At 37.5% G+C, this 18,487-nt stretch overlaps 1 protein-coding gene across 1 annotated transcript in view; it reads left to right on the top strand.

Moving 5' to 3' along the window:
- FAM83B (family with sequence similarity 83 member B) overlaps positions 1–13,874 on the top strand; it is a 60,107-nt gene extending 46,233 nt beyond the window's left edge. Inside the window, exons 3-6 of the mRNA XM_067565532.1 lie at positions 1,496–1,660; positions 8,429–8,553; positions 11,354–13,195; positions 13,235–13,874. Coding sequence (XP_067421633.1) covers positions 1,496–1,660; positions 8,429–8,553; positions 11,354–13,195; positions 13,235–13,718 — 2,616 coding nt within the window. The 3' untranslated portion in view covers positions 13,719–13,874. The remainder of the gene's footprint in view (positions 1–1,495; positions 1,661–8,428; positions 8,554–11,353; positions 13,196–13,234) is intronic.
- The last annotated feature ends 4,613 nt before the right edge of the window (positions 13,875–18,487 follow it).

Here is an 18,487-nt window from a genome sequence, read left to right on the forward strand (position 1 = left end):
GTAAGCTGGTGCAAGCAAACAATATGCATCTTTGTATACAGATGTAACAGCCAAATGTAAATGTGCTACTAGAAACAAAGTATGTAGGCCAGTGGTTCCCAACCTTTTTGGCTCGAAGGCCACAGATATCATTTTTACAACCCTGAAGGGTCACCAGTCTCCACCAGCAGCCCCTCCTCTCTGCCCCTGCAGCCAGACAGAAGGATTTCAGTGAGGAGGCTGCCTCCTCGCTGATCTTCCGTTCCTGGGCTGCAGCAGGCAAACTGCACACATCCTGTAGCCCCATGTGCTCCACCTGGGTACCTAGGCAGTGGCTCCCTTTTGCAGTCAGATCAGAGCTCCCTTCCCTCTGGCTCCAGCAAGGACTCCAGCGCCAGGGGACTCAATTGAAGTGCTTTGCTTTGCTCTCTGCTAGAGCCAGGGGAGGAGAGCGTTGATCTCCCGTCTCCTTGGCTGCAGCAAAGAGCCTACACCGGTCTTGTAGCCCCGCAGAAATGCACTTGGTCTGGGTCCTTAGGCAGCTGCTCCCTTCTGCAGGCAGCTGGAGAGGAGTGATGGACCACTTTGAAAGACCCTATGGGCCACGGATTGGGAGCCACTGAAGAGCCATACTTACAGGATGGGGGATTCTATCCAGGGAAGCAGTGGCTCTGAAAAAGATTTAGGGGTTGTGGTGGCTAATCAGCTGAACATGAGCTCCCAGTGTGAAGCTGTGGCCAAAAGGGCTAATGTGATCCTTAGATACATAAATATGGTAATCTCGAATAGGAGTAGAAAGGTTACCCAAGGTAGGCTAGGTATTGTACTTCCTTATTCAGAAGTATATGTTATTTTCCTGTATGTTAAGCCTAAGAAGGGTCTCTATTCAGCATTTCTTACTCAGCCAAACCCACGTGGACTTATGTGTGGGAGTTTTATCTGTTAAAAGTGCTGAATAGACCGTCTGATGAAATCTGGAATAAGCTTTATTGCCTCCCACAGTCTCTGGGGGCGCGTTCTTCCTATATTAGGTGGCCAAAACTGAGAACAGTATTTCAGATGAAGACTAATAAGAGCCTTGTACAGTAACAATGCCATTACTACAGTAGCCAAACTACAGTAATGGTTTCACTGGTTTTGGTTTTTTTTTTGTTTGTTTGTTTGTTTTGTTTGTTTGTTTTGTTTTTTTGCACAAGCACTGCATCAAGCTTTTGGCAAACTTTGACATATGTAAATAATGTATAATGCAAGTGACCACCTGGCCAGTTAAAACATAATCATGTAAGCATATAGCCCCTACTGTACTTTCCTAAAGATAAGATCAAATTGTCTTAAAAATTATACATTGTTAACTATCCTGGATTGAAAAAAAAACTTTTAAAGCCTTTTGGCATGGAGGGAGTACTAATTCATTAGATACACTGTGTACAATGCTATATATTTTGAGCTCATAAAGGAATATTATTTATACATTGATCAAATTTTTATTATAGTTTTTCTTCTCTTTTTAAAACAGGTCATTGCTATAGTTATGGATATGTTTACCGATGTGGATATCTTCAGAGAAATTGTAGAGGCATCTACCAGAGGGATTGCCTTGTATATTCTGCTTGATGAGTCCAACTTCAGTCACTTTCTTAAAATGACAGAAAAGCAAGGCTGTCAAGTTCAGAGACTAAGGGTAAGGCTTCATGTTTTACAATAAAACACATATTTACTACAATACTTAGCTCTTATGTTGTGCTTTTCAAGGACATTAATATTTTAGTAAGTAAATATCTAATACCGATTTATTTTATGTAATATTATATAATATGTAATTTATTTATGAAGAATTAATTGATATCAATAGACTCAAAGCACAATTTTATACTATTTTTGTTACCTTCAAAATTTTTTTGTCCTTCTCAGGACTTTGCAAAACAAATACATGCAGTGCATTCAATAAAACTACATATTTTTTCTGAGTACTGTTGTAATATTAGGAATATTATAGGATGGGGTGACTTAATCCATTTGTTTTATGTTTGTATATCAGCCTGCAAAATGTAAGCACAAAGAAAATATAAATTGATTAGGAAAACAAAATATTTGCTTTCTTTTTTTAAAAAAATCAGTGATTTCATTTCAAGAAATTTTATATTAAAATTATATCAAAAGGCTCAGGATTCCATTTTTTCATTGTTTTCCTTTAAATTTCTTTATCGTATATTTTCCTTGTGAATATTCAGTATGACTAGATTCACTTTTATTTATTAAATATGTTCCTTTCTCCAGTAAGAAAGATAATATGTAGAGGGATAGAATCTAAATATTCCAGAAGTCATAGTGTATGTCCTTCATGTTTCATTGGGAGCACAGTCCAATCCAGTAAGCTTCTACTGCTCTGACACAAATGTGTTGAATGTTCTTCTAGGTCTGTTGTGCCAAGGATAACACCAAAAAATATTGAAGCTGCTCAAAGAAAGCTTTCCACTTTTCCTCTGACCTATAAACAGCCTCCTTCGTTTAACTTTAACACATATTCATTGGCAATTCTTTGTACCTATACCAAATGTGCAGTTTTTTATGCTCTTGACTTTTATTTACAATGTTGTCGTATCATTCAAGGAATTAGTGCAGACATTTTGAGTCTTGTAGGAACTGTAATATCATAGCAAGCATCTTGGATTCAGTTCTTCTGAGGAATAAGTAGCTATAGTTACCTCTAAAACTTCAATTTTTGTAGGAAGTATTCAAATTTGCTTTTGCAATAGATACCAAACCTCATGTAATTGAATTTAAGACAGTGTTTGAAAATTAATGCATAAAACTAACTTAATCACAGACATTTAGCAATGTAATGGTTAGTGTTTGAAAAAAGTCTTCAACATATGTACTGTGCTAGTTAGCTAGTTAGCTTTCATAGCTTTTAAAATGTGCTAGTTAGCTTTCATAATGGCCTTCAGATGAAAAGGAACTTGTGACCACTATCATTAAGCCACTTCTACTGATGGAAGGAATGGCCAGAAGCTCTCTCCAAGCCATGTACGAAGAGCCTTTTGTAATAGTAATAGAAAATAAAGCTTTTAAAGTGGCTACAGGCACAGATGGTGTAAGTCCATGGTTGCTTTTGTAAAGTGGCATGAAGAGATTTCATGGATATAGCATAAGGTACAAGTTTGTACACCTTCAGACTGAGCACATTGCAATTCAGAGTATCCACGATGTCCTTTGCATGTGTGGAGTAGTGCGGTTCGGCTACTTCTTTTAATTTTTATGAAGTATTGTCTTTACTATTATTTTTCTAATTCAGGTGCTGTTACTGTTGTTTTAATGGGCTGTGAGCCTGTGTTTTGAGTGGGGCTGGGGTTTATTCCTATAAATCATTTGTATTGTGATTGTTGGAACAAATATAGTTAAATTAGAGTGGATTAATGCAGATTAATGTGTATTAGAAAGGTTTGCCATTTATAAAGAATTTGGGTAAGGACAGTGCAGTGCCATCACATTTTATGTTGGCCCAATTAACTTGAATGGCAGTAATGTTTGTGCATTCATTAAGGGGATAGTTAACTCCAAGGTTTACCTCAAAGGCACAAAACCTATGGTAAAGAGTAAGCAAATAATGGTCCACAGATGTCCTTGCCATTTAACATTTTTTAGTTTATTTTATAACAAGGGTTCTCAGTTCTGCTCCTCCCAGGTGCTCCTGCTGCAGGCTTTGTCTGTAGACCAGGCCTTATTGCTCCTATGGTAGTTAATTTATGGCCACCATAAAAGTGATAAGGAACTGCTAGCACTCTTGAAGGGATTGACTGGCCTGTAGAGAAGTCACCTCTCTGCTTCTCTTCTGTTCCAGGTTCTTAAGGTTGGTCCACTATCAATTCTATCAACTCTTTGTGCTTAGGTGTATGAGATGTCCCTCAGTTCCACCCCCTCCTGCTCATTGGAAGAGAAAAAGGAGAGAGTAGAGGTATATGGATATCCTCTCTTCTTTCAACATACAGAGCCAGCAGCAGCCATTGTTATTCTCTCACATAACTTGGCTCAACACTACAGGAGCATGGTAGAGTCTGTGTTCATCTTCCAAAAACAGGCATTAGGTAGCAAGGGACTGGGACAGCAGAGGTAGCCTTTACCCCATTCTAGGCCTCCTCTGACTCTTCTTCACTCCACTGAAATAAATTAAGTTAAACTGGTATAAAAAGGGAGTCATGCAGTGGTGAGAATCAGGCCCTATGTTTTGAGTTATGATGTTTACCATTCACTAGTCTATTTATGAAGAAACAAGGATTTATTCTAAAAAAACTGCATTTAATATCCATGCAGAGATTTGCACTTAGCTATATTCTGGCTTCATGTCAGTACTTGTTCATCTGCTTTTATTGAAAGACATCGAAATGATTATTGTGGTAACCTGTATATGGAAGAATGTACAAGTCAAAGGTTTAATTTAACACTTTTTCTGCAACTTTTTTTCAAATGAAGAAGGATTTAAAATTTTTAAGAGGTGAGTTTATTTGAAGCTAATTGAAAGTACCATCATTAATTGATTGGCAGCCACAAGAAAACACAATTTAAACACACTCTCTCCCTCCCTCCCTCCATCCCCCTTCCCCACATACACACTTTAGATTTCGTAAGTTTATCTTAAACTCTCTTCCCCTCTATCTCTTGCATCATTTTTCTCTTCCCTCTCCACACAACTTGTTAGCTTGTCTCTATAATTTCCCCACCCGTCTGTTTAAACCTCTCTGACTTTCTGTTGATCCCCAACTCCTTTATGGAGAGAGGAAGAAAGAGTCATGAAAAATCCTCTGAATTTTTTTTTTTTTTAAATATGATGAGGGCCATATGTCTAATGAAAACTGTAGAGGCAAATTATATTCAAAACTTATTAGAATCAAGTGTTAGGCCTCTTAGTTTCTTGGTGATTCACTGGTGCTGCAGTATCAAGATGAATTAGCAGGTTTGAACCAAGGTATCCAAGAAAACAACATTTAAGTATTACTGTGCTGCATCTCTTGGATGTGTCCACTTTTTAATTTGAGTACTTAATTCTGATTATAAAATAATGAATAAACATAACAGCTCCTGAACATGTTTTATAATAGCTGAGAAGTGATCCAACTTGTTCAGCTGATGTCAGATCATCTGTTTTATGTGATAATAGGTGGGGTATATGACAGACTTTGTAGTCTGCAAACACTTGTATTTACTTCTCATGTGAGAAACAAGAAACAGACTTGCTGCTGCATGATGAGAAAACAAATTTGGCAGGAAGCATTTATCTCCTGACACACCCTTTATATTTTCACTGAAATGGAAGGATGAGGAAATAATGACAGTTCTGTAATACAGTATAATAAAGAATTATCTTTATTCCCTTTGGGCAAATTCTGCCCTCTGATGCACACACCTAGGCTCACAATGAGAATTGCATATATGAACCTGAGAGCTGAATCCAAACCATTATACCTAGCCAATGCTGTATTTCAATAGAAGCTTTCTGATACTTCCAAAACATAGGACTACTTTTGCCATCAGGTAGGCATGCACAGTTCTCATTAACTTCATTGAGCATTACATCTGTACAAAGAACTGAGAATTAAGGACCTGATCCATTGTTCAGTGAAATCATTAAGAGTCTCTCCATTGACGTCAATTATATTGGGCCCTAAGACAGCAGAACAGAAACTAAATAAAAAACCATTGCACAGAAGATCATTATTCTGAAACACTAATGTTCATTTTTTGCAATGGCCTTATTAAAAGGAAAATTGACTTTAAATAAGAGCATTAGAAAATAGCCAAAAGAAATTAATCTAACTGTATGAATCTAGGGTACAATTTGACACCCATTATGGTTGTATGATGAAAATTTTGTTTGGAAATTGATAGCATCTCATTAATAAAGAAATTGATGCCTCTTCTAGAAAGTCATAGAGTTCCTGCCCTGAAAAGAAAAATATGAATTTGGCAGGACTTTTCACCAGGGAGAGATCTGTGAAAATAGTTTTAAAGGGAAGAAAATGTTATGCTTAGAAAATAAAGTCCACCTGTTTGTAGAGCTGGTACCAAATGCTCCTATGGAGCAGAAAAGGTTCAACTATTAAAAGTCTAAATATCAGTCCAAAACTTGGATCTTGGAGTAGCTAGGGGTTTTTTCCTCTTCAAAATCCATACTGTCCTTGAGTGGTGAAAGCTGACCTATATTGACTATGATGAAGATATTTATCAGATTCTAAATAACTCACCAAAAATCTCAGGTGAATATTTTCAAGTTTGGGTGCCTAAATCCATACTTTGCCCCTATGTCAATAGTGGCCTGATTTTCTGATGTACTAAGCACCCAGAGCTCTGATTGATTTCTGCCACCAAGATAGAAAACGTTAGCCTTAGTTGTCTAATTTTAGGCACCCAGGCCAAAAAGAACCTTCAAAACCTATCAAAGATGAGTTTACAGTAAAACCCCACTGGTGGGCTCAGTTCCATGGGAAATGCAGAGGAGGTTAAAGCAGCTGTTCTTAGAGCTGCTCTTGAAGAGTGTGACAGCAAGGCAGGAGAGAAAACCTTTCTAATGGGTTGCTCATTCAGTGCAAAGCTGATGCCAGTTTCTCTCCATGCCATACAAGTAGTGAGCTGGTTCCCTGCTGTAAATGTTAGCACTCTGGATGCAGAAAGCAGTGATTAGTGTTCCAAATAGCTTGGCCCCTCCCTATTGGCAGTAGCAGTGCCACATCTGGGAGAGCAGCTGGGAGAACAGCCCTTTCCTTAGAGTCTTCAAAATATCAGGTCCAGAGTAAGGTGGGAATACAGGAATCTTGTGGGAGTGTGATGTCACCTGCACTGGTCCTATCAGAGCAAGAGCAGAACTTCATTTTTTCTTTACTTCACTGGACAGCAACTTTCAATGACAAAATGCAGATTAACATTATTGTATTGTAATTGCAGTAACCTAAAACACTTAGAGGGATTGTGAGGATTATTTAATGTTTATAAAGATCTTTGAAGATGAAAAGTGTTATATGAGTGCTTATTACAGCATGACATTTACCCTATTGGATTTTCAGCCCTTCTTTCCATGGGCAGATAAATGAAGAACACACAGTGAGCCAATAAGCCATGATATGGTAACTTGCCAGCAGCAGGAGCTGGCAATTTAGCAGATCCCTGGCAATTGGCAGTTTTCTCTGAATATGTTTCCAGAGGGCATTAGGCTCTTTGAACTGTCTTTTCTTTTGAGATGGTTTTAAAAAAAATCAAGAGTAAAATGTGTAGGACTCTTCAAACTACCATTATTTGCTATTCATCCTTTACTTTATGGAGTTTTACTAAAACTTTTACTGAATTTCTGTTTCCCCCTAAATACTCTTCAGTGACTTACAACAGGCCATTATATCTTTTATAGCCATAATATACTAAAATTTGGGTACTTTATCTAAATATATATCAACTAAGAAAGCATTTACAGGATAAAAGTTTTTGGTAAATTTAAGGTTTAGAATATTGTAAATTTAGTGGCAGGTAAGGGAGATGAATCTTGTAGTGTTTTTTTTAAAGTGAAATGTTTATTTTGATTTCTCTGATTCTGTAGAGTGTACATAGTGTCTTGACCTAATGGTTCTCCTACACCCACCTTCAAGTTACATTTTTTACAGAGCTAAATTCTGCCCTGATTTCCAGTCTGTGCATTGAGTTATATGGTTTAAGTCAGAGTGGAATATAGCCCATTATTTATTTATGAACAGTTAAATTGGGCAAGCTATTAATCTTTATTAAAAATGTTTAGATTCCATGTTCACATATTGGTCACATGTAACAGTAATGCTATAAATAATAGTGCTGTAAATGTGCAAATTCTAGCTAGGTATATACAATAACAACTCATTGATTTCATTTTCATTCTACTATCTTGCAAGTTATCACATGTTAGTGTTTCATTTATTTTAAATAGTAATAAATAGCTTATCACACCACAAACTGTTGGGAAATCTGATAGAACAAAAGAAATAAACTCGGCACAACGAGAATGTATATTTAGCCATCTGCTCATTCCCTTTCTTGGGGTTTTTCATAGCTACCTTGTGTATATTCTGTAAAGCATCCTATATCACATTGATACTCAGCAGGCAACTTATTTGCACACAGCCTTCAGCTCAAAAGCCAGCTACAAAAGGGAAATCTACATTGTCCCTTGCTTGGAAGTCTTTGCAAAACTCTTCCCGAGTCAAAGATACAAAGAAACAACAAGCCATTTTAAAGTTTAGAATAGGCTCACAGTGAGAAGTTAGGTTAGGATTTACTATCGTACATAGGGTTTCTCTGTGCAGGAATAATCTTTTCTCTCTTCCTCCCTTTCCTCATCTCCCCACAGCCCTGATATTTAAAAGTGCAGTATCAAGCCTTAAGATCTTAAACTGCAACATTAATTTTAATTTTAAAGATCTTCTATAATCTTTTTCAGAACATGAGAGTGCGGACAGTAAAAGGACAAGATTATTATTCTAAATCAGGGGCAAAATTCCATGGCAAAATGGATCAGAGGTTTCTTTTAGTTGACTGTAAGAAAGTCATGTATGGTACTTACAGGTAAGTTCAATACACAAGGCTGTGAATAGAGTACATTTCCTTAAAGGTAATCTGAATATGGCTCTTTCATGATAAGTAATGTTGCTATTTCTGAAAATTGTCAGTATACTGTATGGTTTACTTTGATATTATTTATATTGTATATTATTTAGTAAATCTGACATAGATGTTTTGTGGATAATTAACATAATGTAGGGCAAAATTTTGAACTCCTCATTCAGTATCTAATGAATAAAGACTCAAGCAGACTCAATCTGGCTTCCGTTCAAAGAAGTCAGTAAAAATAGAATGAGGACCTCAGTACTTGTCCCATGCTGTTTAATTATTCTTATTTAATATTCACATTACAAAAGACCATCAAGATACATTTCATAAGCTCTCCTGTTAAACGTCTATTTGTACTAGTCCTCCAGAAACTTGCATAGTTAATTTGTTCTTTCCTGTTTTGTGTTCTACACTGTGGCCAAAATTCAGAGGTGATGATGTATAAGGTAAGATAAGGTAAGTTAGACTCTCTTACACTTGGTTAGATTCCCTTAGACCAACTTCACCTACTTAACAATATACAAATGTGTGCAAGGGAGTGTAAATTGGCATACCTACATGCTGTGGAGGTGGAAGAGACTGTAAAAAGGTAGTAAGATAAAAAGGGGATAGCCAACTTTGTCTTACACATTATTAGACATTTTTATTTGCTTTTCTTGCAACACTTCTCTCTTTTAGCCTTTCACAATCATTTGCAGCATCACAGAGATTATGGGCTACCTCCTCAGCTGGTGACTGATGGCGTTCACCAATTGGCCCTCTATACTTAGTGAGCTAACCAAATTCAGATGTGAAGTGTACAAGGTGGTGAGGGAAGCGACAGATTCATATGTCAGTATAAGAGGACGCAGAGGGAATCTGCCTGGTTTGACGTCTATCACAGATAATGCCTTTTAAATGTTAGTGTCAATGAGAATGTGACCAGGGCCCCCACATGGGGGGGGGGAGGGGAAGGGTACACTTTACCAAGACCCGGAGGCCCTGGGGGGCCCGGCCCAGGCTGCAGCCTCCATTGCCATGAGGAAAAAAAATTTCATGGCTCATGAGATTGTATGTATGGGATGAGGGATTGTGGTATGTGTGTGGGATGGGGCCTGTGTTACAAGTTTGTACGGGGCCTGAAAAAATTATGCTTGGACTCTGAATGTGACTTTGAAAATTACTATGTCTCAAAGAAAAGCAGTTTGGAAAATGGCACTCTTCATGACCTGGCACTTTAGGACCTAAATCATCCATTTCTGCTGAAATTAAGCTTCCATTAAAAAAAAATGTTGCTAGGCATTATGGCAGCAAAGATTACCATTTTTGAATTTGTCCTCTAAGAACCAATTAAAACTAATTGTTTATGTTCAAAAGTACAGTATGCTCATTTAATAACTTAATAGAAAACAAATGAGAAATAAAACAGTTTTTACATGACTCACTAAGTTAACTTTTTGGTTTAATTATATTTGATTTAATTATATTTTCATTTAACTAACTGAAGAAATAAAATAAAACAAGTAAGACATTTAAATTAACACAATAGTCTGTATTACTATCTTTAAGACAAACAAATGCTAACATATTGCTTTATTCTTTCATTATTTTGACACAAGGAAGACCAAGCATGGGATTATAAGATAAATGTGTATTTGTTACAAATGCAAACTACAAAATAGTGGTTTTAGTAGTGACATCATGGTGTGACCCTTGTTATATCACAATGGCATTGATGCATCCATGTGACACCACATTTTTAGTGTATTTTTTTAAAAAAATGTTGCTGATGTAAAGCTACCTTCTCCGTTAGTGCTGTGTTTGGCATGCCATTCAATCATTCTGAACACACTAGAGGAGAGTTATATTTCCATTATCTAAGTATTATGTACGTTATTAAGAGACTTCACTACCCAGTTCTTGCGGTTCACTGTGAGATTTAATTTATTTAACTATTTCAGTGTACATATTTTTGAGAGTTTATTTAGTTTGTGGCAATCTGGGGTGTGAATTTACCCCGTACTAACGGTTGGCATGGACCTCCCTGCCACGTATTAATGGTTTGTTAATGCACTTTGATCTAGTCCTCTTCGAAATTGGACTAGATCGAAGCACGTTAACTAACTGCTAATGCATGGCAGAAGGGACCACACAGACAGTTAGTCAATAGCAGGAAGCGTGGGGTAGATTCACAACCTAGCTTGCAGCAAACTGAATGTGTAGACAAGCTCTTAGTTTACTCAGAACTGAGGAAAGTCTTTTGTATACATTCCTAATTGACTATTTTCATAAAACAACCACAAATTACTTTTCTTACTTCAAATGTGAATACAGTGGGCCTAATTTTCAGATGTGGCCTCTGAATTGCAGGGCTAATTTTGCAGCCACAAGTAATTGTATCCACAGTATTACAACACTATTAACTGTTAGTGAAATTCTTTGCACGTGTGCACCTAACTACCCAGTTTGTGGATAGAAACTCTTTAAAATATACAGTGCTTGTAAGTACAATTTGGTAGTTATGAGCCTACTGAAGCTCCTACTGAAATCAATGGTAAGTCTCCCACTGAATTCAAATGGAGTTGAGTCAGGCCCTCCATATCTAAATGCCATGAATCATGCCCACAATTAACTGTATGAATAAGTATTTGTGCATGAAAAATTGTGACTGCTAAATCAGAGGCCGGGTGGAGGCCCTCATAATAATGAGGACCAGTATGATGCATTTGTCCAAAAGTTTTAGAGTATTGCTAATTGTAATTTCTTCTGCTTTCAGCTTTATGTGGTCATTTGAAAAAATCAACCTCAGCATGGTTCAAGTTATCACTGGACAACTGGTTGAATCCTTTGATGAAGAGTTTAGGACATTGTATGCCCGTTCCTCTGTTCCTAGTTCATTTGCCCCAGAATTAGTTAGGGTAAATAGTCATAGGATACTCTGGGAGAATGGCACATACCAACATTCACAGTCATCTTTAGCTTCAGTTTCCAGCCAACGAAACCTTTTTGGTAGGCAAGACAAGATTCACAAGCTAGATCCCATTTACTTGAAAACTCGAGGAAGATACACAGTAAATGAAATAGATAAATATGGTTTGAGAAATCAAACCTACAACAAACTACCCTTTCATCCATGTTTTAACATGCCAAATAAAATTCAGCAGTATCAACCCAGTGAAAAAAATGAGCACTGGAAAAGACATAGTTATGCTGGAGAAAACCCAGAAAGGACTCCTTACTTTTTGCTAAACAGGATTGTTAATCGAGCCAATAATCCATCAAATTCTTGGAAGATGCCATGTGATACCCTTAGTATTGTATCTTCATTACAAGGAAGCTATACAAACAACTGCAATGCACCCCAACAAAGTTTTGCTGGTCGGTTTGCACAGCCAAAGATAAATATTGCAGAAAGAAATTCAATTGTACGGAGGTCTTTCAATGGAACAGATAGTCATATCCGCTATGTGCAGCAGAGGATGCCAACCCTTGAACACACTACAAAATCATTTCTCCGTAACTGGCGAATTGAGTCATACTTAAATGATCAGTCAGATTCTGTTGCAGATTCCAATGGATCAGCAGTCGGTGACAGGTATGAGACCTTTGATACAGCTGAAAATATTAAAGCTCATGCCCTTTATTCTCATTCTCGCCTGAGGTCATCATTAGTGTTTAAGCCAACTTTGCCAGAACAACAGGAAGTAAGCAGCTGTACAAGTTCTTCAAATTCAACTATTGTTGGTTCAGAGGGAAGTGAAACACCGAGAGGGACACCCAATCATATCCCGAGTGTGAAAAATGTGACTGACAAAGAATCAGCAGAGGTCAGCACTAATGTTCTGCCTGACTCAGATGAACTGAAGAAGCCTGGAATGCAGGTTACAGAAGACAAAAAACCTAATTTATATCCAAATGCTACTAGGGACCCATCTGCCTACTTCTACACAACCTTCTGTGTAAATAGACAGGCAGAAAATGTGAAGAACCATCAAAATGAAAATATACTAAAAAGGCGAAGTTTCCCTATGTTTGACAAATCCAAGTCCACTTTGGATCATGGTGTCAACAAACAGACATCCAGCTATTTGTACAGCACACTGAATAGGCAGAGAATTAAACGGCCAGTAAATCTAAAGCCCCCAGAGGATACAATAAAAAGCTCTACAAGTTTTCACAGTGAGATCAACCACGTAGAACATGAGGATAAAAATCTCAAAGGGGAATCAAAGAACCCCACTACCACAAAGACAATCTCTGTGGTTCCTCTAGCTGAAGCTAGCAAAGAATGCACTTCAAAGAAAGAAAATAAGAATTCTCCAAGCTTCCTGAAAAAGGGATCTCAGAAACTGAGGTCATTGCTGAATCTCACGCCAGACAAGAAGGAAAACTTGTCAAAAAACAAAGCTCCTGCTTTTTACAGAATGTGTAGTAGTTCCGACACTTTGGTTTCTGAAGGTGAAGAGAACGAAAAACCAAAAATATCTGAGACTAAGGCTGATTCTTCTCCAAGAAAAAAGAGGACCACATCATCCAATTCACAAGGCAGCTTGCATAAAAGTAAAGAGGATGTCACTGTGAGCCCACCAAAGTCGCCCAAGCCACCAAAGTCGCCCAAGCCACAAAAGTCTCCAAAACTTCCATTTGATGAAAGCAGTAAAAAATGTCCTACTTTATGTCCCACTGAAAATAAGTTCTTAGAAACTGCAGGAGATGCATCTACTCCAAGATTTAATACTGAACAGATCCAGTACCAAGAGGTGAAAGAAGCTATAACTAATGCTACCCATGAAACTGCATCTGTTTCTAGTCCTCCACAAAGAGGAAGCAAAATGACACCCCAGCCTGGAAGCTCAACGCACAAAGAAGAGTTATTAAGATCTTGTTTGAGTGAACGACGTGTTTATAGTCGCTTTGAGCCATTCTTGAAGGTGGAAAGCGCTGGTCAGCCAACAGGAGCTACACCAAAGAGCAGTACACAACTCCCAGAAATGAAAAGCAAAACCTTAGGGAATAATTATGCAAGGGGCAATCAGGTGGTTCATTACAACTCGACAGTATATCATCCATTACAGCCAAATGAAAACAAGTTTAGAGGATTTATGCAAAAGTTTGGAAACTTTCTATACAAAAACAAATAAAACCTATATAGTCTGAGGACTGTATGAAAAATAGCAGAGGCAGCAGGGCTGTAAGTATTTAACTGGATTAGACTCATGGGCAGGCCTGTAAAGTTTACAAAGGTTTCTGGAGGGGTTAAAACTTTGGAATTAATAAATATGGTTTTATGTAATAAACCTAGAGTTATTACACTTCAGTCATTACACGAGTTCTGTTTCTAAAAAGATGTTTATAGTGTTTATACTGTAAAATTAATTTGAGACAGATACTTTTGAGACAGATACTCATACAGAAAGTATGTAATAATATCTTATAAGTGTGAAAAAGAGGGAGGATCCTTTTTTAAACTCCAACTAATAATGTTTTAAAAAACGTGTCGTTTAAAAATAGGATAATACTGGGATAAGTGGCCTGCTGTGTCTTTTCAGCATTTATGTCCTCTTGAAAGTGATGAAAGCATTATATGTTACTTAGCTATTTAAACTAATTTTTGACAGACTTTACCATGTTACTGATTGTCCCCACAGACTATATTGAATTGTGAGGGTAACAAATGGAGAATCACACTTACTGTACTTAATATTGTATATAATTACATATCTTTGTAAAGTATTTGACACCACAAACCTCAAAGTGACCCTCACACCAGGGTGTGGTGTACTTGTTTACAATGTGTAGTGGTTATGTAGGGTGACATGTTAAAAACTATTGATACATCAAGATTTATTGAAAGTAGGCTGCAATTGGAGTTAAACCTCAATTGTATAGTTAACTTTGTATAGTATATATGCCATTATTCCATAATGTGTCCTTAAATATGTGTTATGCTGTATTTTTAAATTGGGGTATCAAGGAAAAAATTAGTCTGTGGATTACCATTTCTCAGGTAAGTTTGTAAGTCTCTATACAGTACTTTGCTTTAAAGGTTAGCAGATGTATTTGCAATTCTAACTTCAGTAGTCTAGTTAAGAAAAGTTGTAGGCACTTATTTCACTCAAATGTCAAGTATTTCCAAAGACTAAAGTAATGGAAGCAACGAAAGAGCTTACTTTTTAACCATCTGGATGAAATCCTGGCTCCACTGAAGTTAATGGCAAAATACCCATTGACATCAATGGAGCCAAGATTTCAACTACCATGTTTATAAAATCTTTTTCCTAATTTCTTCCTAGTTACTATATGGACCAAAGGACTGTGCATAGGAATATTCATAGTTCACTTGAATAGCTTGCATTCAAGTAATTTTTTTCAGTATGGAAACATTCATAAACTCTTTTCATTTGTATCAGTCAGGGCTAATTTAAGGACTTGTCAAACTGAGAAAATGTCTTTGCAAAATTAGGGATTTTGCCACTGACTTCAATGGACATTGGATCAGGACCCAACCATTTTATTCAATTAAGACATGAGTAATTCCAATTAAAATGAATAAGAATTACTTGTTACAGACAGTAAGATAATCAGGATCCCATTATTGTGCATGGTAAATATAAGAACAAACAAGGTGGGTGAGGTAATATCTTTTATTGGACCAACTTCTGTTGCTGAGAGAGACACATTTTCGAGCTTACACAGAGCTCTTCAGGTCTGGGAAACCTTGTTTCTCTAATATCCTGAGACCAACACAGTTATAACAACATTTCATATAAGAAGAATATAAGACTGACAATTAATATTTAATGTTAATTCATTCACAAACATTATTTTTAATGTCCAAATCTGAACTGATTGTTGAGATGAAAGCACCAACAATTTCTGCATATTATTGCCTTTATTTTAATGGGGGAGGGATTTTGAACAAGAATATAGTACTATTGAGGAGACAACTCCCATTCAAAGAACAGTATTAATACCAACCACTTTTTCAATAGCAACCATATTTTCATGCAGGGATTGTTAATATTATGGAAAAAATTGTAGTGAATTAATCTCACATCACTGGATTGTCAGAAAAACCCTGATTATTATCTCACTCAATTTAGCTTTGTCTGTCTGACTTGGAACAAATATGGCCCCCAGCCCCATAGTATATCAATTCTTTACACTCCTGTAACCACACTGTTATTTCTGATTTATACTAACACAAATCATATCAGAATCAGGCCAATAAAATAAATTGATTGTTCAATTCATTGCATTAAAAAGTGACTCAAAACACAGATGCTGTCCCTTTGAGAGTCTGTAATTAGGAAATCCATGTCTTGTGCAGCTAAAATTTGCCCCCTTGATAAATTTCCATGTTTTCTGTTGTTCCTTCTCATAGAGCAGTCACCCCTACTACCATGTATGGTAATTAAGCCCTTGGGAATGGTGTGATAGGATGTCTTCATCGAAAATGCTCAGTAAGGGCCTGATCCAAAGCTCATTGAAATCCATGAAAGTTTTTCCATTGGTTTCAGTGGGCTTTGGTCCAGACTGTAACGCCTTTTACAACCTACCATGGAGATGCTGACTAAGCATTCCCTTTGAAATCTAAAGGAGATGTAACCCAAAATAATAGTCCCTTTCTGGCTGAACTCTGAATTTCCAGATGCAGTCAGGACAACAGATTGGGCTGTGAAATTTGAAAGATGAAGTAAAATCTGTGGTCAGTGGTTGATGTGAAAGGATTTCCCCCTCCTGACAGCACTCCTCAAAAATTCCATTCTTTTTAAAAAAACATGCCTGATTTATTCATCAGCTAGGTCAGAAGCCTGCTTGTTCCCTCCTCCAACATATGGCTGTGAGGGGAGGCCTTGAACTATATATAATGTACTTCATTTCAACTAGAACCCTCGCCTGCTCCCATTAAAATCAAAATGGTTATTGCCAGTGACTTCTGTGAGGCAGGATTAGGACATTTCCCAGATAATAGTTTTATGCAACATGATATGTAATAGCTATGACTGTGAGGATAGCATTTACAGTTAGTGGTGAGTAGATCTCTTGTGTCTCAGTTGTATGTTGGGTCGTTCTCTTTTCCTCTACCAAGAGTTTTCAGTTCCTCCTTAGCTTTGATATTAACAGAAAGTGTATGAATTGCTTCACTAATACATGTTAGTTTGCCTTTACCGTGCTGAACTGATGCAGCTGGAGTGTTCTGACATGGGGCAGACAGCAGTTTCAGATTCTAGCTCGTTACAGAAAATGCCTCCTAATCACTCTAAGGGGCTGCCCAGGATGGACTCTGTTGCTCTCTAGACTGCAGCATTTCTTATTAACATATTTTTTATGATCAGCAAATTTTCAGGATGGTGTCCCAATTAAGATAACTCTACTGGAACACACACCAACTACAGAGCTGCTGGTGTCCCTGAAAGTCAGGGTTTGTAGGCAACGGAAGCTCATTAATTAGCATTCTCCTGCCGTGGGCAGCTCTCCAGCATATCTCCATGGAATGTTCATGTTTTTCCTTTTGGGTCTTCCGTGGCAGGTGTTAAAAATGGCAGTTGGGGGGGGGGGGAAGGGAGGGCTACATGTAGTAAATCTTATGAGATATAGTTTGTTACAATTTTTGGGAAATTACTATTTTTTCTCTCAAAGGCAGATTGCTAAGTGGAGAGAGGAAAGTAGGATCCACAACAGAAAGCTGAATTGATTTAGCAGGTCTTGGATATTGTTTATATTTTTCTTGTACATCGGTTTTATATCTTGAATGTGAGATTTCCATTCAACTTGAGAGCCTGTTCGTAGTCCTCAAATAGTTTCAAAAAGGTTTCACAATAGACCTGGATTTTTTTCTTTTCAGATATGTTCCCCAAAGACCCTGCATCAGGATGTTGCTGCAGTAGAGCCTCATCCAACATCCACTGAAGCAAATGGAAGAGACCCTGTTGACTTCAGTGGAAGTTGGATCAGACCCTTAATGAGCTGGTGCCAGTGTTCTAGGACAGAAGGCACACGTGACAAGGAGATTCTCAGTCTGGAGAGCATGGGCTGTGATAGCAAGGACTCAGCACCCTGTAGCTGACCCTGGAACTCCCTCTTTTAAAGGGGGTTAACACGGGGTGCAGAGGACTTCATAGGAAAGTAAATATAACTGCTGACTTTACTAGCTTTCCTCCAGTTTCCCTGTGTGCATTGTGCACGGCCACCCCTATCTGACCTGCCCAATCCAATGTGTGAAAAACCCAACCACTACATGGGATACAGGTGGGAGAGGAAGAGGAGATGGTCCTATAAAGATTTCTCTTCCCCCAGATCTCTTTTTGAGTGGACAAGGAAATATCCGTGTTTACAGGATCCCCTCCACACGCAGATTTTGCGGGGAATGATGCACCCTGCAATACAGTATTTTCTTTTGACAAAGCTTTTCCCAATGCTCCCCTTTTCCTAAGGAGATACATTTTGTTTAATATTTCATAAACATTTTCCAATCCTGTAGCTTGCTAGTTGCACACCAGACACACTCTCAAACTCAGTGTTCTCCAAGCTTTTTAAGGCAGTGAAGTAGTAACTATCACTGTAAGCCCCAGTCACAAATGACTTGGGAATTGTGATACTCATTAAAAAAGTCATTTCCACATTAAATAAAGCTCTATTCAAATGCTAATGAATGTAAAGTGGCAGTTGTGTGAAAGAAGATCCAAGGTTTTAAATGTTAATAGTAGCCCTGGGGGAGAGCAAAGTGCAGGTGAGGTACACCAGTAAATCCAAACACTATATACAGTATACCCATAAATACAAACATTATATACAGTATACATGTAATACAAATCTTAAGTAAACACGTCGTAGCTATGAACACAGTGTCTATTGAATAAAATTGGTTCATCTCTTCAACCTTGTAGTAAACTCTTTTTTACCACCT

Source organism: Emydura macquarii, unplaced genomic scaffold (genome assembly GCF_026122565.2).
Source record: "Emydura macquarii macquarii isolate MOO-44397 ecotype Brisbane River unplaced genomic scaffold, CSIRO-AGI_Emac_v2 contig_2680, whole genome shotgun sequence".
Classification (NCBI taxonomy): Eukaryota; Metazoa; Chordata; order Testudines; family Chelidae; genus Emydura; species Emydura macquarii.